This window comes from Octopus sinensis, linkage group LG21, assembly GCF_006345805.1.
Source record: "Octopus sinensis linkage group LG21, ASM634580v1, whole genome shotgun sequence".
Lineage (NCBI taxonomy): Eukaryota > Metazoa > Mollusca > Cephalopoda > Octopoda > Octopodidae > Octopus > Octopus sinensis.
Window position 1 is genome coordinate 19,431,447 of NC_043017.1, and position 25,068 is coordinate 19,456,514.

Consider the following 25,068-nt stretch of genomic DNA (forward strand, 5'->3'; position numbering starts at 1 on the left):
ATAAGAAATTGTATTTAAAAAAACTGTTAAATTTTCTTTTGTATTGTAGACGTATAACCAATTTATTGCAGATAAATTTAAATAACAAAATCTTATGTGGACCCCCAAGGGCCATATGGACCTTGGTTGGAAAACACAGATATATATATATATGATGGACTTCTTTCAGTTTTCATCTACCAAACCCATTCGCAAAGGCTTTTATTGGCCAGGGGTGTAGAAGTTACTTGCCCAGGTGCCACACAGTGGGACTGAACATGAAATCACATGGTTAAGAAATGAACTCCTGGTCCATACACATATACATATATACATACATACACACAATGAGCTTCTTTTAGTCTCCATTTAGCAATCACATACACATGTATGTATGTGTGTGTGTATATATCATCATCATCTTCATTTAACATCTGCTTTCCATGCTGGCATGGGTTGGATGGTTTGACTGAGGACTGGAAAACCAGGAGGCCGCACCAGGCCCCAATCTGATCTGGCAAGGTTTCTACAGCCGGATGCCCTTTCTAACACTAACCACACCGTGAGTGTGGTGGGTGCTCTTTACGTGCCACCAGTACGGTATATATATATATATATATATACATATGCATATATATATCATCATCATTGTTTAACGTCCGTTTTCTGTGTTAGCATGGGTTGGACGGTTCGACCAGGGTCTGGGAAGCCAGGAGGCTGCACCAGGCTCCAGTCTGATCTGGCAGTGTTCCTACAGCTGGATGCCCTTTCTAACGCCAACCACTCCATGAATGTAGTGGGTGCTTTTTACGTGCCACCGGCACAGAAGCCAGTCAAGGTGGCGCTGGCATCGGCCACGTTCGGATGGTGCTTCGACCACGTATATATATATATTATATATATATATGCATACACAAATGTATACATAATTGATGGTGGGGAGTCAATTACATCAACCTCAGTACATGACTGGTATTTATTTTATTGACTCTCAACAGGATGAAGGGCAAAGTTGACCTTGGTGGGATTAGAACCCAGAACATAAAGACAAAGGAAATGCTGCCACGTAGTCTGTCTGGTGTGCTAACACTTCTGCTAGCTTGCTACCTCTCTCTCTCTCTCTCACACACACACACACATCAGTCTGTTGCTATCTCTCGTTAGCATATAAGTTGTGTTAAGCGGATCATTAACGATGAACAGCCACACATAGGCCGAAGAAATTTATTTTAGGTACAAACTGGGATTAAATGAAATGACGCAAAGATAAAATGAGGAAACGAGGAGAAGTCGTTATTAATAGAGCTGAGTACAGGTTAAATAGTTTGAAGTACCATTCATTAAGATGGTATTTCATAAGTAATCTCTAACAAGTTATTGATTGCAGCAAGCATTTCTTTCTTTCCTTGTAACTTTTTTTTTTTAATTGCATGTTGAGTGGAATTAAATTATTTTGATTAATGTTTTTATGAGGTAGATTTCTTTTTTGACTGTTTTTTTTTTTCATACAAGAGCGAGGGGAAGGGGAAAAGATATAAGGGATTGGGAATGTTAATTAAATAGCGGGGAAGATGGAATTCAGGCCCCTAAAAATAGAATATAATTTATGTTGATTACTGTCAGCCGAAAGATGAGGGTTTAAGATGTTAGGAACAGATATAGAATATGCATAAAATTGGTATAGACAACATGCTACTCTGCTTGAGAGAGAGAGAGAGAGAGAGAAGAGAGAGAGAGAGAGAGAGAGAGAGAGAGAGAGAGAGAGAGAGAGAGAGAGAGAGAGAGAGAGAGAATGTGTGTGTGTGTCTCAAACATCAGCACATGATTTCCTTTCATAGACAACAAAATTTCCTTCAGGGCAAAACTCCAGAATGGCCTTAACTGCCATAGCTAACACACACACACACATATACACATGATGAGCAGACTTATGATCAGAGGTATTCCAGTTGTGACCATCCCGGCTTTTGCTTTTGTGTGTGTACGCATGGGGCACTTGTCTAAAACTACGCTAAGTGCTTTTCTTACACAAGGACCAGAAGAAATACTGCCCTAATAATAATAATCCTTCCACTATAGGCACAAGACCTGAAATTTGGGGGCTGGGAGTCAGTTGATTATACTGACCCCCAGCATTGTAGTAGTAGTAGTAGTAGTAATAATAATAATAATAATGATGATATTTTCAAATTTTGGCACAAGGCTAGCAAGTTCAGTGGAGTGGGTAAGTTGATTACATTGCTCCCAAGAGGATGAAATGCAAAGTCAACCTCAGTGGAATTTGAACTCAGTATGTAAGAACAGACAAAATGTTATTAGTAATTTTGCCTGGTGTGCTAATGATTCTGCCAGCTCGCTGCCTTGCAATAATAATAATAATAATAATAATAATAATAATAATGATGATGATGATGGTGATGATGATGGTTTCTATAAAAGAAAGGCAAAGTCAACATTGGCAGAATTTGAACTCAGAATCTAAAAATGGACAAAATACCACTAGGCATTTTCTCCCATGTGCTAACAACTCTGCCAGCTCATTTGCCAAAAAAAAAAATGATGATGATGATGATGATGATGGTGATCCTTTCTACTAAAGTCACAAGGCCTGGAATTTTAGGGGAGGCTACTAGTCAATTACATTGACCCCAGTGTTTCACTGGCACTTAATTTATCGACTCTAAAAGGATGAAAAGGCAAAGTCGACCTCGACGGAATTTGAACTCAGAACGTAAGGATGGATGAAATGACGCTAAGGATTTTGCCCGGCGTTTTAACAATTCTGCCAGCTCACCACCTTAAATGATGATAATAATGATAAGAAGAATAATAATGCTAGTAATTATGTGAGTAAATATTGCTTTTAGCTGTCCGGGAATTAAGGAAAAAGTGACAAAAACAAAACGAAAACAAACTAATCACTGCAGGGTAGATACAATGACGATAGAAGAGTACAAGAAGTTTTATAAGGGTAGGGGATGTGCCACAACAACGGGAGACAAAAAATAGACAGGACTAAGCTACTAAAGATGCTAGGGATCAATTGCACAAGGATGGTGTTTTGAAAGGGTTCGATCTAGCTTTTCAGGTGGGATTTAGGGGGAAAACAATTAGTGAAGGAAACAGACTAAACTACTAATTAAACTAGATGACAAATTGGTAATTAAAAAAAAAATAAAGTTTTTTTTTGGGGTTTTAAAAACAATAAACAAAAACAAATGAGCCATTTTGAAAATTTGACATTTGAGAAAATTTTGTTTTTAGATGAAACAAAAACAACATTAATAAACAACTGAAATAATTAATTAATCAATCACATATTTACATGTTAATTAAATTATCAGTGATTGTTTTCATATATTACACACATACACACACATAATATATGTATAAGTGCAAGCATGGCTGTGAGGTAAAGAAATTCATTTTGAAACCATGTCCTTTTGGGTTCAATCCCACTGCACAGTACCTTGGACAGTGTCTTCTTCTAAAGTACTGGGTTGACTGATGCCTATGGGAGTTGGAAACTGTGTGGAAGCCCATTGTGCGTGTGTGTGTGTGTATATATATGTATCAGACTGGAGCCTGGTGCAGCCACTGGCTCTCCAGACCTCAGTCAAACTGTCCAACCCATGCCAGCATGGAAAAACGGACGTTAATCAATGATGATGATGATATACACATCATAAAGAATGGAGAATTATACATCTCCAAAATTCATTTATTACATATATATTTACCAAAAATCAGACTAAGAGAATTTTATTGTTGTTTTAAAAGAACATTATTCATATTTCTATTCTAAGTTTCAAAAATTTATTGTTCCTCATATTACAAGTCTAACCATATTTAAACATATCTGATAAAAACCCTTAAGACCCCACCTTTTCCTTACAGGAAACAAGTAATTCTTATCATCATTATTATCATTACTACAAGCACTCTACTATTATCATTATTATTATTATTATCATTATCATTATTATTATTATTATTATTATTATTTTATCAGTTTGTTTTGGTTGCCAGTCCCTAGCATCCATTTTTACCCACATTCACAGGCAGAATGGTGTTAGTTGTTGGAGCTTTTGTTTTTCCAGCTGGATGTCTTTTCCTACCACAAAACCACTCAACCATGAAGTGAAGCTGGGAGTGTCAGCTCGTTCTTCAGCTTTAATCAGTCCAGGCTGAAGGACAGACAAAGCTGTGTGCCTTCCTCTGAACCAAATGTTTTTGGTAAGTATTCAACTTGACAGTCACTGCATATCACATTATCAATCTTTGGACTTGAGCTGGTAGAATCATTAACCAGACAAAAAGCTTAGTGTCATTTCATCAGTGTGTTGTGGAGGGAACTGACACCCCCCACACATAAGTGTCAGTAGACTGGATGAGTCTTATAAATTGAGGAACTAGTGGACAGAAGAGGTCAAACTGTGTGAGAACATTAGTATCATTATTGATTTGGCCATGGTTCTTACCATCACTGAAGTTAAGCAACATCGAGCCTAGTTAGTACTTAGATGGGTGACCGCTTGGGAAACCTAGGTGCAGTAAGCATTCCATTTTTAAGGCGGTGAGCTGGCAGAAACGTTAGCACGCCGGGAGAAATGCCTAGCAGTATTTCGTCTGCCGTTATGTTCTGAGTTCAAATTCCACCAAGGTCGACTTTGCCTTTCATCCTTTCGGGGTCGATTAAATAAGTACCAGTTACGCACTGGGCTCGATATAATCGACTTAATCCGTTTGTCTGTCCTTGTTTGTCCCCTCTGTGTTTAGCCCCTTGTGGGTAGTAAAGAAATATATTGATTCTGTATTGGAGTGTTGGATTGTTATTGTGCTTATTGTTATATGGCTATATTCGGTATTGTGATATATCGTTATGCACACACATCATATATCATTGCTGATGATATAACACAGTCTTTACATTCTGAGTTCAAATTCCACTGCAGTTGACTTTGCCTTTCATTCTTTTGGGTCAATAAAATAAGTAGCAGTTGAGAACAGGGGTTGATGTAATTGACCAGGCCCCTCCCCACAAATTTCAGGCATTGTGCCGGTGGCACGTAAAAAGCACCATCCGATCGTGGCCGTTTGCCAGCCTCGTCTGGCACCTGTGCCGGCGGCACGTAAAAGCACCCACTACACTCACGGAGTGGTTGGCGTTAGGAAGGGCATCCAGCCGTAGAAACATTGCCAGATCAGACTGGGCCTGGTGCAGCCTTCTGGCTTCCCAGACCCCAGTTGAACCGTCCAACCCATGCTAGCATGGAAAACAGATGCTAAACGATAATGATGATGATGTGCCTCTAGCAGAATGGTCTACTTTTATTATTGGCTCTTCATGACACTTTTACTGTTTCACATAGTGGGACCCCAAAAGCACACCAATCAGGAAGCAAACTTCTTAATCACACAACCACACATATTATTTGTCTGTGTGTCTCTATAAATACATATATGTATTTGTCTTAGGTATCTATATCTATGTATGCATATGTGTATATGTATGTGTAAGTATATATGTAACTATGTTTACACACACACACACACATTTATATATACATATGTGTGCGTATGCATTTTTTAAATATAAAACCTTTTGATTTGAAGGTATCTTACCACTGATTCCTGGCTATGGACTAAATACAAATTTAGTACACAAGATAACGAGAAATGGAATTATCATACATTATTATTATTATTACTATTAATAATAATAACAGCAACAACAGGCTGCAGTTAGAAATGTTTTAAAAGATCAAGAATTACCTGTAAACCTCCTTTAACAGCTTCTAATAGGTAAGGAACAATGGAATAATTCCATAAATCTGTGAACCATGCTTGGGATCCTGAGATGTCCATTGGACAGCATAAGAACAACCTGGGGCCTACAAAATAAATATGTTGAAAAATGTTAGATTACAATATGTGTGTGTGTGTGTATATATATACACACACACACACAGGGTTGGCCAAAGTTTACCTACATGACAGAAAAATCAAAACCATTTAATTCCAAAATTAAAACCAAAAATTATTTTATATGAGACTTCACTAATAAATAGACAAATGTTGACAAAAAAACCAGACTGTTACATGCATGCATTTCAGAGTCGTTATTTCCTCTTCAGCAGCAGAGGTCAGAAAGGGTCACAAATGTATACATGTGTTGTTTATCAGCCAATAACAACAACAAAAAAAAAAGACCCAGTTTATTATGTAATGCATGTGTAGTTTCTTACCAATGGTGACATCTGAAGAACTGTGGGTCTCTAAGAATTTATTAAGATGCTGCCATACTTTGGGAATCCAATCGATGATTTTGTTTAGGTCATTATTTCGGGTACCCATGTGTACCTCGGCTTCTACCAATTTGCGGCGTAGGTAACGACCAAGGAATCCCTTTACTGGTTCCATATGGTTGGCACAAAGAACCCATCTGCAATGTTTAAAAAAAATATATAAATAAAATGAAATAAAAATAAGTAATAAAAAAAAATATCAAGGAAAACAACAGCAAAAAAAACCAAACATTCAAGGTGGACTTAGGTGAAATTTTTATGTCTTTCTTTTGGACTGGGGTCTTGCTGGAGCACCACCTAAAATGGCTCGGTTACTCAAACTGATTCCAATTTTTTCAAGTACATATTTTGTCAGTCTCTTTTGTTGAAGCACCAGCTTACAGGGACATAAACAAACCAACACTGGTTGTGAAGTATTGAGGTGGGAGACAAGGACACACACTTACACATAAATGTATGATAGGCTTCCACACAGTTTCTGCCATCTAAATTTAACTCAATAGACACTGATTGGCTCAGGACTATAACAGAAGATACTTGCCCAAGTGGCTGTGCCTCTGTGAAGATGCGTGGCCTACTGGTTAGGGTGTTGGGTTCATGATCATAAAATCATGGGTTCAATTCCTGAACTGAGTCTTCTTGAAAGCTAAGAATTTTAGTAAAGGTTTTGTGCTTGCTTAAATTGTTACTTATTTTCATGGTCTAGCCAGAGAGAAAGGGCATTTTCTATGGGACCTCTCAGGTGCTTTGATAAACCTGGTGGGAGCAAGGTTATCCTCAGACCAGAACCCTGGTGTGAAGCCAGCAAATAGCGTGGGCTCCACAGCAGGTATCCAAGAACACGTACAAGATCCCTGAGCTGGAAGGAGGGAGAGAGGACAGCATCAACACTTGGCTGGCACCTAGTTACATCCGAGTAGACTGGTGCTATGTGAGATGAAGTGTCCAGCGCAAGGAGACACAGAACACTGTTTGGTCCAGGAACCAAAACCCATGACATTATGATTGTGAACCCAACACCTTAACCGTTTGGCCAGGCATTTTCGCAACAGATAAAGGAAGTGCTAAACATTCGTTGGCAGGAAACTCACCTGAAGTTATGGTGTAGTTGCAGGTTGGTGGTTAGTCCAGTAGCTTGGTTCATCGTTCCTATTATGTAAGGGCTGCAAAGAAATAAAAAGGACAAGAATTTGTAAAAACAACGAGGGAACAGTGGTCAATAATTTGGAAATAATTTATAGTAATTTCGAAGAATTCAGTAAAATAACTGTCATTATTGAATTGGTGTTTGGAACACTTTAACTCTTTTGTTACCATATTTCTGTTGAAATATACAGCCTTTGTGCCATTTAATTTTGAAAACAATAAAGAATTAGTAAAATAACTTTATCATTACTAAGTTGGTGTTTGGAGCATAAATTAACATAAATTTTGATGGAAAGTTTTAAATTAAATCACTTAAACCTTTTTATTACTGTTTTTGTTAAAATACACCAATTTTGTTTCAATTAATTTTGAAAATAATGTCCTTATTAACATTTTTGTTACCAACCCGGCTGAAACCGGCTCTGGCTCTTTAGTACAAATGTCTTGTTTTCATAAGTTTTGAATTCAAAATTTCCACCAAACCTTAGTCACAATTTATGTTCCTAACACCAGCTCAATGATAACGATGTTATTTTACTAAATTCTTTCTTATATTTAAAGTAATTGAAAGAAACACAGAGCATCTCAAAATAAATACAGTAATGAAAGGGTTAAGTTGGTGTTTGGGACATAAACCAACATGAAATCTTGATGGGAGGTTTTTAAAGCAGGAAGTTTGTATCATAGAACTAACAGCAGTCTTAGGTGTGTTGATATCAGGAGAGTTAAGCAGATTGTAAGTTGGCAGGCAAAGAACCAGGCCTGGTTGAAATGTTTGTCATTCAGTGAAATGACAGAGAAGGGTCCACTTAACAAATCCTACTTAGTCCTTTAGCTACCATATTTCTGTTGAAATTCACTGCCTTTGTTTAAATTAATTTTGAAAATAATGAAGAATTTACTAGAATAATATTGTCATTATTGATCTGCTAATTGGAATATGAATTGGTATCAAATTTTAACAGATTTTATATTTAGATCATTTTAAAGCAAGGTGTCGTAAAAACCCACGTAATTTAAGCATTTTTTTTTTACAAAAATGAAAACAAACTTTAGGGTGCAGAAATTACACGAGTAGATCATTTCCAGAATATTTTTAGAAATTTTTTCTTTTGTTGAAAAAAGATGTACAAAATGTAAACATTTGTACTGGAGGTTGACTCATTTAATGTCTGAATAGGTCTTTACAGAAAAAAAATTAAGGGCTTAAATATAACGAAGTTGATTTTTATTTATGCTGGATGGTATAGTGGTTACCTTTTCTGTATAAATTTACTAAAACCATTAATGCTTATTGGCAATTAAACTTAATTTGCAACACTTGTGCGTATTTATCAGCTTTGTTTTTGTTGATAAGAATTATCAACAACTTTTCCTGTGATTGTGATTTGGGAAGACATACAGCAGTATGCTAAAGATTGGACATAATTTCTTGTGGGCAAGAAATGTAAAATAAAGTTTATTATAAATAACACAAACACTGTAATTTCATAGCTTTCAATGTGATACCTGTTAAACAGAAATTACTTTTATTTAATGAAAATTTAATAAAATCTAATCATAAGTGAAATTATGCTAAATGCAACTAAATTGAAAACCTTTTTCCCCTGGTCATACTGGCAATTCTGAAAACTTTTGTGTGTGAATTTAACATGAGTTTTCTTTAACAAATTCTATCCTGAAAATCATGTTTAACCCTTTCGTTACCAACCTGGCTGAAACCGGCTCTGGCTTTCTAGTACAAATGTCTGGTTTTCAAAAGTTTTGAATTAAAATCTTTCACCAAACCTTAGTCACAATTTATGTCCCTAACTCTAGCTTAATGATAACGATGTTATTTTACTTAATTCTTTGTTACATTTAAAATAATTGGAAGAAACACTGAGCATCTCAAAATAAATTCAGTAACGAAAGGGTTAAATTACACAGGTGTGCAAATTACATGGGTTTTTACGGTACTCGTATCATTGAACCAAGAACAGTTTTAGGCAGGTTAATATTGAAATGGTTAGAATCCTATCAAAGAAACTGATATACTCACCACTTTTGGTATTTGACACTCAGAAAGCCATTGAAGACTTCCCCCAAAGAGCCAACATGGTGTAAATTGTCCAATATAATAACACTAGGTAGTTCTCCGGCACTCGTACTCTCACACTGCTCTGCAATGTTTGACAGGTACTGGCGAAGTTCTTTTCCAGACTTATGGTCAACGTTAAATGTTGCCACTGACCCTGCAGTAAGTTCTCGCCCAGACCTAAAAGAAAAACAAAACACATTAATAAATAATAAAAAAGAAAGAGAAATCAACCAAAACAAGCCATCCATCCATCTCCTCCTCCTCCTCCTCATATGTCCATGTTCCATACTGTTATGGATTGGATGGTTTGATAAGGGACTGATGAGTTGAAGGACTGCATCCTGTTCCAGTGACAATTTTGGTTTGATTTCTACAGCTCTTCCTAATGCCATCACTCTACAGAATGTACTGGGTGTTTTATTTTAACGCCACCAATACTACTGAGGTCACCATGTAGCTTACAAGTCTACAAACCCAGGAATGGAGGATGCTGTGTCTGTATATTACATGGCATCTGGTGATACCTCAACAATATATTCATCTAACCCATGCTGGCACAGAAAAAAAAACTAGACATAAAACTGAACAATATCAGAAGGAGACACATACTCACACAGACATATATATATCACAATATAGAGGGTGGACAAAAGTAGATATGCAGTTTTAATAGTTATAATTCAGAATGATTATTTTATTACAGAAAGAATTAAAATTAATTAACCCTTTAGTGTTCAGATTATTCTGTCAAATGTGATGTTTGTTTATTTAAAATGGTTTGAATTAATCATGCATTATCTTGTAGTTTAGAGATCTCAGTGATGTAATTTTTTAGGTTTAGAATGACATTGTAGGGCTGAGGTGAGAGGCGAGATCTGGTCAGTTTCAATATAAAACATGTTAAATATTTTGGCCAGATATGGCTGGTTTGAATGCTAAAGGGTTAAAGAACATATCAAGTATGTCTACCCGCTGGAAATAACAGTAAAAACTTTTCAGCTAGACATACTTAGTATGTCCTTTGATTAATTTTAATCCTTCAGCTATTTAATGCTTTTTTGGGGGCCTGCAATCACCTATATTGATGATTCTTTTATTATCATTTTTAAATTGCTACACTAGATAATAATAGAGTCAATGGTATCTTTGCAAATATTTTCTCATGAACTATTTGCTCCATATTACAGAAAGAACTAGTTAAAAAGAACATAGAATTTCTATCCTAAAACAAGAAATAGAGAAATGGAAAGAACATTCCACTCATATAAGGCAACTGTTTACCTGCTTTTGCCCACCCCTGTACATAAAAAGCCAATCAGTCTTACCTTAGTACTAAGTGTTCAGCTAATTTCTGCGCCAGGTAGGTTTTACCTGTTCCACTTGGTCCACACAGTATAATCCTTCGGTGTTCTAAAAGCAGTGAAACGTACCGCTGAATAATTGATTTGGGGATTTGGGTTTCAAATGCCAGCGAATCAACACTGTTCTGCTTGGTACCTGAAAGTAAAAGAAAGGACCAGATTTTTAATGCCATAGAAATATTTGGACAGTTTGAAATATTTGTAAAAGTTGGAGTTGTGGTTAAGAGTTTTGGTTTCCAACTATGTGGATTTCAGCTTCAATCTCACTGCATGGCACCTAAGGCATGTATTTTCCACTATAGTTCTGAACTGAGCGGAGACTTATGAGTCGATTTGGTAGATGGAAACTAAAAGAAGCCCATTGTATATTTTATTTACACACACACACACATACATATATACAGGGTGCAATGGATAAATTGTCACCATTTTATATTTTAAATTTTGCAAAGACACATTGTTTTTGATTTTGTTGACTACACAGTATAGTAGGGTCAGTTGGGCACCATCTGTGAGATAAATAGCACCATGATGCAATTCACTCTACTGGAAATGAGATGCTGTACTGCTTGACATTCATGTTGGAAGCTCCAATACGAACATTTCAGAGTGTTTGGGTGTCAATCTGAGGACATGTACTGAGAGTGAGAAAAATCAAACATCCAGTCGATATCATGGTGTTTATGAATATTAGTCCATATATCATATATCACTAGTAACGGCAATGTTACACTGCCATTCATCTTCCCACATGGCCTCAGACTCAACACAGAGGCCTACATCAAGTGCCTGGAGGCGGTAGTGCTGCCAAGGGTCAAGAGGGTGGCTGCTGGAAGACCCTGTGTCTAGCAACAGGACTCTGCACCATGCTACACAAGCAAAAGAATCTAGTCATGGCTGTCAGACAACTTCTGCAACCACATCACCCCTAACATCTGGCCACCTAATTCCCCAGACTGCAACCCCCTTGATTATTATGTGTGGGGTACAATTAAGTGAGAGATCAACAAAACTCCTTGTGAGACCAAAGATGAACTGAAGGCAAGGATTATGACAGCATTCACCAACTTAAACAAGGAGACCATCCAGAAGAGTTGCAGGAGATTCCAAAGTCGTCTGGAGGTCTTGGTTGATGCCAATAGCGATTTAATTGAATAAATTTACTCTTTAGTATTTTAAAATATTTGTATGTAATTTTGGTAAATATATCTGTTAGAATGAAATGTCAGTGTTATTTTCATTTCTGTGTAATTTAGATGACAGTTTATTCACATGTGTATATATTGAGAGATGTATCAAATTTATTTCAAGAAGCTTTACATTTCACCAGACATTTATCACCAAATATCATCACAACGGTGACACCTGGCAATATGGTTCCATGTGGTAATGGCAGAGACCTCCATGATGGGTTCCTGCACAAATTCCGTTTACCAAATTCTGTTCAGACGGTAACTAGTCGAGCTTCTTAACCACATCCCCATGTTTGCACTTGTCACAAAATCCCTCAAAATTTACACAAGACGTTTGTTGATAGTTTACCTTTAAGACAAATACCGATTTGCATCGTGTCCCCGACAAGATAGCCGATAGGTAGCAACTCAGGAACCTCAGCGTCTGAAACAGAAAATAAATACTCATAGAGAACAGACATATAAGAAAAATACAGAGAACCTAATAATGGTTCATTAATCAATTAAGGCTGTCCATCTTTCTTTTTTCAATCTATGGAGAAATAGATAAATTGACCCTGTTTATATATCTATTGCACAGATTTTATATCATATATACAGATAAGCACCCACTACACTCACGGAGTGGTTGGCGTTAGGAAGGGCATCCAGCTGTAGAAACATTGCCAGATAAGACTGGAGCCTGGTGCAGCCTTCTGGCTTCCCAGATCCCCGGTCGAACCGTCCAACCCATGCTAGCATGGAGAACGGACGTTAAACGATGATGATGATGATGATAATATATATATATATATATCTCTATATATAATATATATATATATATATTATGTTTCATTTCATGCCTGCTTTTCCCTGCTGGCATGATTTAGACAGGAGTAAATAGGCATTAAAAGGGTTAACAAGAGAGACTGGCTTATAAAAGTCTCATTTTTACAGATCCCCATACCATAAACCTAACCTCCTACACTATTGAAACTTCATCCTAACTACCAAACGAAACAATAAATATCACTTTTTGGAAAGACATTAGCAGTCAGATAAGCTCACTGTGTGTTCACGCATGTTTGTGTTAATGAAACACATCATACATAAATTATGCTAATGACTAATTTATTTATGCATATATATTCCACTATTTTTACATCAATTTCTCTCTCTCTCTTTTTATTTTTTAACAAGTATCAGCAAGTTTTTTTTTTTCTTGAAGCAATTGTTTTTACAGCTGGTTGTCTCTTCTTACTGCTAAAGTCATTCAACCATGAAGTAAAGGCTGGAAGAACAAGCAAACCTATGTGCTTTTCTCAGGGGCATAACAGTGACTGCATTGTTAAGTATGAACTCACCTGATCTGTAGGCCAGCACCCATCTTAACCCTTTTCACAGCAACCTACCTGAGACTGTCTTTGGTTCTTTTACATAAAAAAACTGCTTGTTTTAAGCCAGGCATGGGCCACGATTTTTGAGAAGCAGGCCACAAGACACGATTCATTATATCAAGCAAGCTGCACTTCTAAAACAAATTCAAGTTACTTTTTTCTTTAGATGTGTCATCCAGAAAGTCCCGTGGGCCATACTTTGCCCATGGCTGATCTTAAGTGTTTAGTATGCAAACTTCCTTCTACCTGGCACCACTGGGATCAGAGGGCTGCCAGATAACTGAATTTTCCAGATATCTGATCACCAGTTATTAAATTACTGTTGTACCTTACAAAATTCATTAAATTTCCCTATTTTTCAAGCTGTGAGTAAAACTTTTTTTTTTTTTACATATTTAATGATTTTAGTTAGAGATGAAAAGACGAAGATATCTTCTGAATGGACACTTGCTCTGAAAGCTTGTAACAGAAAGGATAGTACTAAAGGTAGCCAAGAACGAGGAGCGGTGTTAAACAAGGTGACAACAGAGTGAGCTCTGCTAAAGGTACCCAGGGACCAGGTAGTGGTGTTAAACTGGGAGGCAACAGAGTGGGCTCTACTAAAAGTACTTAAAGACTAGGGGTCAGAATTAAACGGAGCAACACATTAAATTTAACCATTCCCTGTTTTAGTTTTTAACTAATTGTTCCTTCAAAAAGATTCGTTAGTTTAGTTATTAAGAATACATTAATTGCAAACAGAGCAGTACGCTTGCTTTTAGACAAGACACATTACTCCACTTGCCCACATAACTGACATACTTGAAATTATTATGTAAGTCTGCAAATCTCTACAGTTGAAGTAGACAGCATCTTGCAGTAAATATATATATATACATACACACACACACACAAATGCATGTTTGTATCAGTGTGTGTGCAAATGGCAATATCTATTTAACAGTCAGTATATCTATCTGTATATAAGTGCATATATATATATGTGTTTATATTTATATACATATTATATATATACATATATATATATACATACATAATATATATATATATTATATATATATATATATATATATATATATATGTATATATATATATATTATATATATATATATATATATATAGATATATATATATATATATATGTATATATATATATATATATATGTATATATATATATTATATAATATATATATATATATATATATACATATATATATGTATATATATATAGATATATATATATATATATATGTATATATATATATATAATATATATATATATACATACATATATAGACATACATATATATACATACATATATATATATATACATACATACATATATATATACACATATATATATACATACATATATACACATATATATATATACATACATATATACATACATACATACATACACACACACATTATATATATATATATATATATATATATATCACAAGTTAATGAAGTGTGTAAAATAAGTAAAAAAAAAAAAACCGCAAAAATAACAAAACCCAAATATTAACAAATGAATAAAAAAAGAAAATAAAAAAGAGGGACAGGATAAAAAAAAAGCAACAAACAAAAACCCCTCTCCCCCAAGGCTAAAAGAGCAGAGCAGCAGCCTCAGGTTTCTAATCAGTTTAGCTAAAAGCAAATAATCCACATTCTGAAACTCTACTCAATGCTATGTCTGTCTTCGTTCAGTTACGCAAACACTTTTTTTTTCATGCATTTGCACCACCCCACCCTGGGGCCTTAATCTATTTTTCATCTTATATAATGTGTCCCTTAGGGACTGGGAAAAACTGCATCGTTTTCTCATCCATTATCACATTATCATAACACAAACATTCAGAAAAGAGAAGAAAAATAATATAAAATGATAACTAAAGAGAGACAAAAAAAATGTTTATTTTTAGTGTCTGTGAGTTCTCCATGCTTAATTTTACTTAAGATATTCCATTCTTAGAATATGGATCTGTTCTCATGCATGCCGCTGCACTGATTGCAAAAGATGATATTTCAGATTATGATATGACAAAAACACACACACACATGAATATTGGCCCTCTTGATAGTTGCTATCATCCACGGCATTTTTTTTTGGTAACTCCACCACCACCACCACCACCACCACAATCTACGGCAGTCATTGTAATCATCATCATTTAATGTCGATTTTCTATGCTGGCATGGGTTGGACAGTTTGACTGGAGTTGGCAAAAGTTAGGGAGCTGCACCAGGTTCTACTGTCTTTTGATGTGGTACCAGTATGAGTGCCTTTAACATGGTGCTGGCATGGGTGCTTTTAGTGTGGTGCTGGCTCGGGTGCTTTTAGTATGGTACTGGCATGGGTGCTTTTAGTGTGGTACTGGCATGGGTGCTTTTAGTGTGGTACTGGCATAGGTGCTTTTAGTGTGGTGCTGGCATAAGTTCTTTTAGTGTGGTGTTGGCATGGGTGGTTTTAGTGTGGTACTGGCATAGGTGCTTTTAGTGTGGTGCTGGCACGGGTGCTTTTAGCGTGGTACTGGCATAGATACTTTTAGTGTGGTGCTAGCATGGGTGCTTTTAGTGTGGTACTGGCATGGGTGCTTTTAGTGTGGTACTGGCATGGGTGCTTTTAGTGTGGTGCTGGCACGGGTGCTTTTAGTGAGGTACTGGCATCGGTGCTTTTAGTGCGGTACTGGTATGGGTACTTTTAGTGTGGTATTGGCATGGGTACTTTTAGTGTACCTTGTGAGTGTATTTGGTAGATGGAAACTTGAAAGAAGCCCGTCATATATATATATATATATGTGTGTGTGTGTGTATCTGTATGTCTGTTTATGTCCCCGTAACTTAGAAGTTTGGCAAAAAGAGAGCAATAGAATAAGTACTAGGCTTACAAGGAATAAGTTCTGGGGTTGATTTGCTTGACTAAAAGGCGGTGCTCCAGCATGGCCACAGTCAAATGACAAACAAATAAAAGAATAATAGAATAAAAGAAGAAAATAGAAAAACAAAGAAGGAAAAAAAAACAGTAAAAGAAGGTATGAATTACCTTTGGTACGTATAATTTCACCGATGTGATAAGAAAACACACTTTCAGCACTCAGTCCTAAATTGGTGATTGGGTCGATTCGTAAAACATACTCCTGTGCAGAAAAAAAAAATGGATCAGTGAGAAAGAAAAGCATAGGGTTCCCTGAAAATAAAACTTAAAATATAAATGTAAACTAATCTTGAGAAATGCCTTATTTGTAACTTAGGTATCCCTGCATTTTATCTTAAGTACCTTCAAAGGTACTTTATACCCCAGTTTAAGAGAGCCTTCCCTGATCTGAAAAAATGCTTTATTCATAACCTTGATATATATATGCATATACACCTTTTCCTCGAGTCATGACCTATGCGACTTACGACCATAAAAAATAAAAAAATAAATAAATAAATGATTTTCGGACATGGGGCAGCCAGGCATATGATAACAATGGTAGCGTCCGGCAATGCAGGTCTCCCTCAGACCCAGGCATCCACTTACCTGCCATTGTCTCTCACTCAGTTGTTTTTAAGAATCAGTTGTGTTTGTATGAAAATAGTGTGGAAAAATATAAATCTAACATACAACCACATTGATTTACAACCTGTCAGTCAGAATGGAATTGGGTCCCAAGTCGAGGAGAAGCTGTATATAAATACATGATTAATTCAACAAGGCAAAAGCAGTGTTTCTTTTTTTTTTCCACAAATCTCATGTACCCCAGCTTGACAGACCCACACTTGATCTCAGTATATATATATATATATGATTAATTTAACAAGTAGTCTTTTTACCAATGTCATGTATTCTTGTAATTTCTTTTGTGTACCTCTAAGAGTAAACACACCCCAGACTGAGAGACCCCCCACCCCACTACAATGATCTTAAAAAATGCTTTATTCATAATGTTGTTATATATATATATATATATATATATATATTGTGTATAAAACACAAAGAGAAATTGCCTGTTATAGGCAATTTCTCTGTATTTCAAATGTACACTATTTTATATTGAATAATATGTAGTCTATTGACTTTTTATGCATGCTAGGCCACTGGTAATAAATTTGTAAAAATTTAATACCCTATATAGATATTTAAGTATATATATATATATAAAACAAGGTAAGCAATAATTTCCTTTATATATATATTTCTTAATTTTCAAACTTCTACAGTTTTTTTTCAGAGTTTCCTAAACAAGTAATTTTAATCTTATTTAATTCTTGATGCACCACAGAGTAAAAAAATATCTAAATAAAATAAAAAAAGAATAAAAATAAAATGGCCACATGATTACATTGTTATTCCTAAAAAGTTTTAGAAGAAAAGGAAAAAAATGTCTTAAAAAACAAAACACAAAAAAACAACAACCTTACCTTAAATATCTTTCGTACAATATTGTCTAGAATATCCCATTTGGTTTTGCCACTTACAGATAAAGAGCCAATAAGAACCTCTGGCAACTTCTGCAATTGGAAAAAAAAAAAAAAACACATGATACTATTACTAATAATAATAATTAATTCTTTTATTGGCCACAAGGGCTGACAAAAATTAATTATAACATAAAGGGACAAAACACAGGACGAAAGTTACAAAGGGTTTTGTCCGTTTGTAAAATCCGAGTAAAAAACAGTTTAACAATGAAAATATAACAACGAAAAACTCCCAATAGGGGGAGGCATTTCAAAAGGTTCCTGATGGAAAAACCCATAAAAGCCATGGGAGCCTGGTCAAAAGGAGGGTAGAGAGCCCCTTTCTCCTTTTATATTACCTTTTTAATTACAGGTGTATCCTCAGAAAGGCTCCTTTCATACTGGCCTCAAATTTTGCGGAAGGGATTAATTTGAATACATCGAATCTAGTGCGTAATTGGTACTTAATTTATTGACCCCCAAAAGAATGAAAGGCAAAGTTGACCTTGGTTGCATTTGAACTCAGAGCGTGAAGATGGATGAAATACTGCTAAGCATTTCGCCCAGCGTGTTAACGGTTTTGCCAGCTTACTACCTTAATAATAATAATAATAATAATAATAACAACGAATGTGGACTATGAGGGGAGTGTCTGTCATTCCAGTAGTTGAAAGGGTACTCTTTTAAAATAAGCAATTTGTAATCTGGAATGGTAATAATATGGAATGTTTAGTAAGTACTGAAATCTATTAAGATCACCATAGTAACAGGTACTGCCCCACCCCTTAAACAGAAAGAATAGAAGAGAACCTCCCGGATCACAAAAATACCCAACTGTTTACAAGATACACACACACACACATATATATATATATATCATCATCATCGTTTAACGTCCGTTTTCCATGCTAGCATGCATACACATAGATATATACATACATACACACACACACATACACATAGATATATATATATATATATATATACACACACACACATATATATGCACATACACATAGATATACATACATATATATTTACATATGTATATGAATATAAATATATATTTCATCTGTTGCTTTATTCTCTAAAAACAACAAAAAAAAAAAACCAACCCAAAAAGCTAACAACAAACAAAAGACCCATTATTCTTCTGCTAAATGCTGATATGATAATCAAGAATGGAACTGCTTTGGTGTGGAGCAGATTTATTATTATTTTATTTTTTACCCCCCCCCCCACTCCATTTTTTGGCTGCCAGTGAGAGAGATAACGCACATGATGGAACGGCTGAATGAATATATCTTTTTTGGGGAAAAATGTAGATTATTGTTGTTTCTCATTCATTCGATGATTGCTTTCAGAGAGAGAGAGGAGACGGGAGGTGGGTGGTTGGGGAGAATTACTCAACTGACCGGGGTGGGTGGGGTGGGGGGAATAAAATAGTTTCCTGTTTATAATTTATTTAATATAAACAGGAAGAAGAAGAAAAAAAATTAAAAAGAAACCAACAAAGCAAAACAAAACATACAAAAATCATAATGAAAAATGGAAGCAGGCAAAGCTACATAATGTTATGTAGTTCAATGTTTGGTCATGGATGGCATTGATGATGATGATGATGATGATTGATGATTGAGTATTGCATGATGATGATGATGATGTATGGCATGATGATGATGAAAATGTATGGCATGATGATGATGAAAATGTATGATGATGATGATGATGATGATGATGAAAATGTATGATGATGATGATGATGATGAAAATGTATGGCGTGATGATGATAATGTAAACAATGATAATGAATCATCGTTATCGTTATCACAGTACTTGTCATTATCATCGTACTCATTATCATCTACATTTCCATAGGGGCAGAGTATTTTTTTATGGCTGAATTTCTTCGTTTTACCAATTTAGATTGCTTTAGAACAGGATGTTTGTATCACAGATTCAGAGCAGTGTCAGACAGGTTGGTATCAAAAGGGTTAAGAAACTTATAAGTTGGCAGGTAGGGAACCAGAAGGTCTGGTCTAAATGTTTTGCCATTCTATAAAAAGCTGAGAAGGATCCACTTAGTGACTTCTACTTAACTGTTTTGTTACTATATTTCTGTTAAAAAACAGTGCATTGGTTTAAATCAATTTTGAAAATTATAAAGAATTTAGTAAAATAACTTTGTCATTATTGATCTGCTCTTTGGAACATAAATTAGCATAAAATTTTCATGGGAGAAGGCTTTATTATAGATAATTTTAAAAGAAGAAATTTGGGTCACAGAATCAGGGGGCTGGTTTAGATTGGCATCTAAAGGGTTAAGAAGTTGTAAGTTGGCAGGCAGGGAACCAGAAGTTTGGTTTAAATGTTTGCCATTCTGTAAGAGACAGCAAAGAATTCACTTAACAATTCCTACTTAATCCTTCTGTTACCATATTCCTGTTGAAATACACTGACTTATTTTGAAAATAATGAAGAATTCAGTAGAATAACTTTGTCATTGATAAGTTTTTGATTGGAACAGAAATTAACAGGAAATTTTGATGAAAGGTTTTTAATTTAGATTACGTTAAATCAAGGAGTAGGTATCAAAGAACCAAAAACAGTCTTTGATAGATTGGCGTCAAAAGGGTTAAAAAGCTTAAAGTCTGGCAGGAAGGGAACCAAAAGGTCAGTTCAGATGTTTGCCATTCTGTAAAGGGCAGAGAATGACCCACTTCAAAACTCCTACTTAAACCTGCTAGGAGTTAGCTTGTATCAAAATAGTTGACCATTTTGTTATATTTCTGTTAAAATATGCCGCCTTTGTTTGAGTTAATCGAGAAAATAATGAAGAATTTAGTGAAATAATTTTGTGGTAATTTAAGCTGGTGTTTGGAACATAAATTAACATCAAACTTTGGTGGAAGGTTTTAATTCAGATTACTTTAAAACAAGAAGTTTGTATTGTAGAAGTCACAGGTAGTTTGGCATGAAAAGGGTTAAAGAAATCTTTGTGAGTAAAGTACTAAGGAACTGACCTCTGGAGCCCTAGTTGGATCAGGATTTGACCCCAAGTAAACAGTGATTGTTACTCGCTTTCCTTCGCGATCAGGTGTCTCTGGGATCTGCATTATATCTGAAAGTAGAACAAAAAGAAAAGTTAAATATTAATAATAATAATAATAATAATAATGACAAATAATGGTTTCAAATTTTGGTACAAGGCCAGCAATTTTGGGGGAGGGTGTAGGTCGATTACATTGACCGCAGTGCTTAACAGGTACTTATTTCATTGACCCCCCAAAAGGTTGAAAGGGAAAATCGACCTCGGCTGAATTTGAACACAGAACATGAAGGCAGATGAAATTGCATTTTGTCCCGTGTGCTAACGAATCTGTCAAGTCATTGCCTTAAAAATTAATAATAATAATGATAATAATAATAATGATGATGTAGTACCAGGCAGTGGCTCTCATGGCTTCTGAACTCAACTGATTGGAAGTGTTATCATGTACATTGTTTTGTCTTGGCATAAAGGATGGGCTACAGCAAATATTCTGCTCAATACCACAGATTTGCTTGTCAGTTGTTTGACCGTAACCAGTTGAGCAAGTTCCTTGGTGGCCTTAAGTGCATCTCTGATCATGAACAGGAGTTGTGGGGGAGCATCATAGCCATGTGTTGAGAGGGGTTCTTTGTGGTTTGGATAATTCATCTCTGGAAACGTGGGTGTTTCATTCAACATCCTTAAACAATCCTTATTCAGGGACCTATTGATGGGGATAACTGGGCCCCACCTGCAAGGTCATGCATTGTTTATCTGGAAGATGTTCCCCAGTGGGTGGGAAGGTGGAAGTTATTTATGTATTGCTTTTGTTTTTTTTTTATTTTGTACTCTTTTAGTCAGGAGGGAAGGGAGTTCCTGTAACTCTTCACATGGCTTCTGGGACTGGTGGGTGGTAAGACAGAAATATAACCAGACCCCTAGCCTGGCCTGAATTCTTGCAACAGAATGAGCTCCAATAAAGACCACCCCCAAGGTGCCAGATGGTGGCGTTAAACCGGGTGACATATTAGGTCTACCATCAATGGTTATGTGTGTCTGTCTAAGTAAATAATTTGATATGCAAGAGTCAATTCAAAACACAATTTTAAAAAAAGGTAGAAACGAAAATGCTAAGTAGAGGTTAATGTGAAAACAAAAGCTTGTTAATGAACAAGTGTGTTAAAGTCTCATGCTCATAACCTAATTGTTTCGTTACAGTCTGTTGTCATAAACGAACACAATATAATAAATGTATGTATGTATGTATACAGGCACATGATGGAGAGACAGATTTTTCAAAACTGCATAAAAAAACAAACAAAATTTCTTTATTATTTGATGATGATGATGTTTAATATGAATGAAATTGTGATGAATAAGAGGAAAAAATGGGAAACAAAGAACCCTTACTGACCCCAAAAGGAAAAAGATAAAGAATCAAATTTACTGATATCAGATAATACCAGCAAACATATATGTATATATATGTATGTATATGTGTGTGTGTGTTTATGTGTGCGTGTGTATTTTATGATGTAATTAATTAAATTGATAAAATAGAAATTCTGTCTTTTTTTGTTGTTAACTATATAAGTGAAAAAAAACACAGAAAATATTTTAAAATCATTTTCAATCATTTTTGTTTTTTTTTAGGGTCTTTTGTTGAGGACAGAAACAAAACAAAACAATGCAAAACACACGATAAAAAACAAGTTAATTGTTCTAGTAAAATGAAAACAAGCTTCAATGTTCTGAGCTAATTTTGACAAACAAAATGTTATAATGGAATTAAAAATAATAGAAAATATAACAATTCTTTATAAAATTTTGTCTTGTATTTGGTTTGCAAGATTCTTGACATGAACTCTTGTCATGAAACTGATTTTGTTGTATCTTGGGAGGGTCAATATGCAGATAATAAACACACACTGGTTCTATTTCACTTCTTCATTATTTATTTGTTAACTGGTTAACCATTCAATCAATTAAGTAATTGTTTGGTTAATCAATAAATCAGTTACGTTTGTCAAAGTCCTATCACCATTCATGACCCCTCCAATGACATGCTCCTTAGAAAGGGGTGAAACAAGGGAGATGCTATGCAGTTGCCATGAACCAAATAGAAACAGTAGCCAAATATCCCTCAATTTGCACACACACACACACACACACACACACACTACCATCATAAATGTCATGTGGTTGTCTGCTATTTTATTTTATTAGCCCCCAAAGAATGAAAAACAATTGACTCCAGCAGGATTTGAACTCAGACCATAAAGAACTGGAATAAGCACCATGAGGTTTTTGGTCTGGTGCTCCAATGATTCCACTGTTCACTGATTATGTAGGTTTGATATGGAAGTGGGCCATTTAGGTTGCTAGGCAACAGATGTTCTTTATTGAATTCCAAAGAAAATTCATTTATTCTTTGGAAAGTCTGTTTGCAACAACAGTTTCCTGTATTTCAATGAGGGAGATGGTAAGGAATGGACACTTTTATCATAGAACAGTGATACAAGTCTGGGAATTATTTTGGTATGGAAATGTACACACACACACATACAAACACTAACAATGGACACTCATAAACACAGATGAATACATAAAAAATAAACAGAGGCACACACACTCATACACAAACATAGACACACATAAACAACACAAGTTTATACAAACACACACACACACACACTGATAAAATTCAGAGTGAATTCTAAGATAATCCCATTGTTCCAATTGTATTAGGATGGAACAGAAAGAGGAGACCAGAGCAGCATCATCATCACCACCAACAACAACACATGTATGGTTTTGCTTTGCTTGTTTGATAAAACTAAAAAGTCCTTTGGGGAGGGGGCCAGTCGATCAGATAGATTCCAGTACATAACTGGTACTTAATTTATTGACCCCCGAAAGGATGAAAGGCAAAGCTGACTTCGGCAGAGTTTGAACTCAGAACACAAAGGCATGAAATACCTATTTCTTTATTACCAACAAGGGGCTAAACATAGAGGGGACAAACAAGGACAGACATAGGTATTAAGTCGATTACATCGACCCCAGTGCATAACTTGGTCCTTAATTTATTGACGCCGAAAGGATGAAAGGCAAAACTGACTTTGGCAGAGTTTGAACTTAGAATATAAGGACATGAAATACCACTAAGCATTTTGCCCGGCATGCTAAAGGTTTTGTCGCCTCTAATAATGGTAATGTCTATAAATGTCTTTGCTTTGTTTAACTAATCCATTGTTACAAAAGATTCTAATCTTACACCACCGCTGCCACCGTCACCTCACACTCCTTTTATTCCTTTGACTTCATTTTAAAACCAAACAACTTGTGAATTTGTGATAGAAATTGTCTCCACATCACATCTAATAGTAATAACAACCTCCCCACCCACCTACTCTCTGATTGTTAATCTTTCTACTTCCTGCTTTGCCCGGCATCATTCTTGTCTCTTGAAGTCAACACATATAGGGTGGGGTGGGGTGGGGGTAGAACAAAAAAAAAGAAAGAAAAGAAAAAGATATGTCTTTCTTTGGGATTCCTCTTGGAAACCTTTGAGTGTAAACATTTGGATGTCATCTAATATAGGTTTTGTAATTAAAGGTGTCTCGTTGGTGGTGGCGGAGAAAGAGAAGGGAAGAGGTGAAAGTGGAGAAGGAGAGGTGGAGGAAAAGAAGGAGGAACATGAAGAAGGCAAAAGAAAAGGAAAAAGGTGAAGAAGTTGGTGGTGGAGGTCGTGAGTCAAATGGTAAACATTTGATTAAGTTTTGTTGTTGTGAACTCTTAGGTTGTTGGTTGAAGAAATGAATCGGTAAGAAATCCTAATAAAATATCACTGTTGTATTTATTCAACGATCTGGATTCCAGGAATTTCAGTTTGGGAAAGACAAAGATGGTTAAGGAACGGAAACCAATAATAAAAAAAACAAACAAAAGAAAACAAAACAAAATGTAAACAAAAATCGTTAGAAACAGAAATATTTTGATGTAATAGATGCACTCCTACACACACACACACACACAGATGGTAATAATAATGCTACAAGATATGACGGAATCGTTCCTTTGTTTATTTATATACAGATACAGAAAGTCTTCAAATTAGTCAAGGAAATGAAATGAAATAAA

The 25,068-nt window shown here is 35.4% G+C and overlaps 1 protein-coding gene across 11 annotated transcripts in view; it reads right to left on the reverse strand.

Moving 5' to 3' along the window:
• LOC115222805 (neuron navigator 2-like) overlaps window positions 1–25,068 on the reverse strand; it is a 510,687-nt gene that overhangs the window by 32,982 nt on the left and 452,637 nt on the right. For all 11 annotated transcript variants that reach the window (XM_036511902.1, XM_036511895.1, XM_036511901.1 and 8 more), the window contains 9 exons: window positions 20,918–21,015; window positions 17,856–17,945; window positions 16,495–16,588; window positions 12,417–12,491; window positions 10,839–11,010; window positions 9,475–9,690; window positions 7,379–7,450; window positions 6,228–6,424; window positions 5,755–5,873 (listed from right to left, as the gene is read on the reverse strand). In XM_036511902.1, coding sequence (XP_036367795.1) covers window positions 5,755–5,873; window positions 6,228–6,424; window positions 7,379–7,450; window positions 9,475–9,690; window positions 10,839–11,010; window positions 12,417–12,491; window positions 16,495–16,588; window positions 17,856–17,945; window positions 20,918–21,015 — 1,133 coding nt within the window. The remainder of the gene's footprint in view (window positions 1–5,754; window positions 5,874–6,227; window positions 6,425–7,378; window positions 7,451–9,474; window positions 9,691–10,838; window positions 11,011–12,416; window positions 12,492–16,494; window positions 16,589–17,855; window positions 17,946–20,917; window positions 21,016–25,068) is intronic.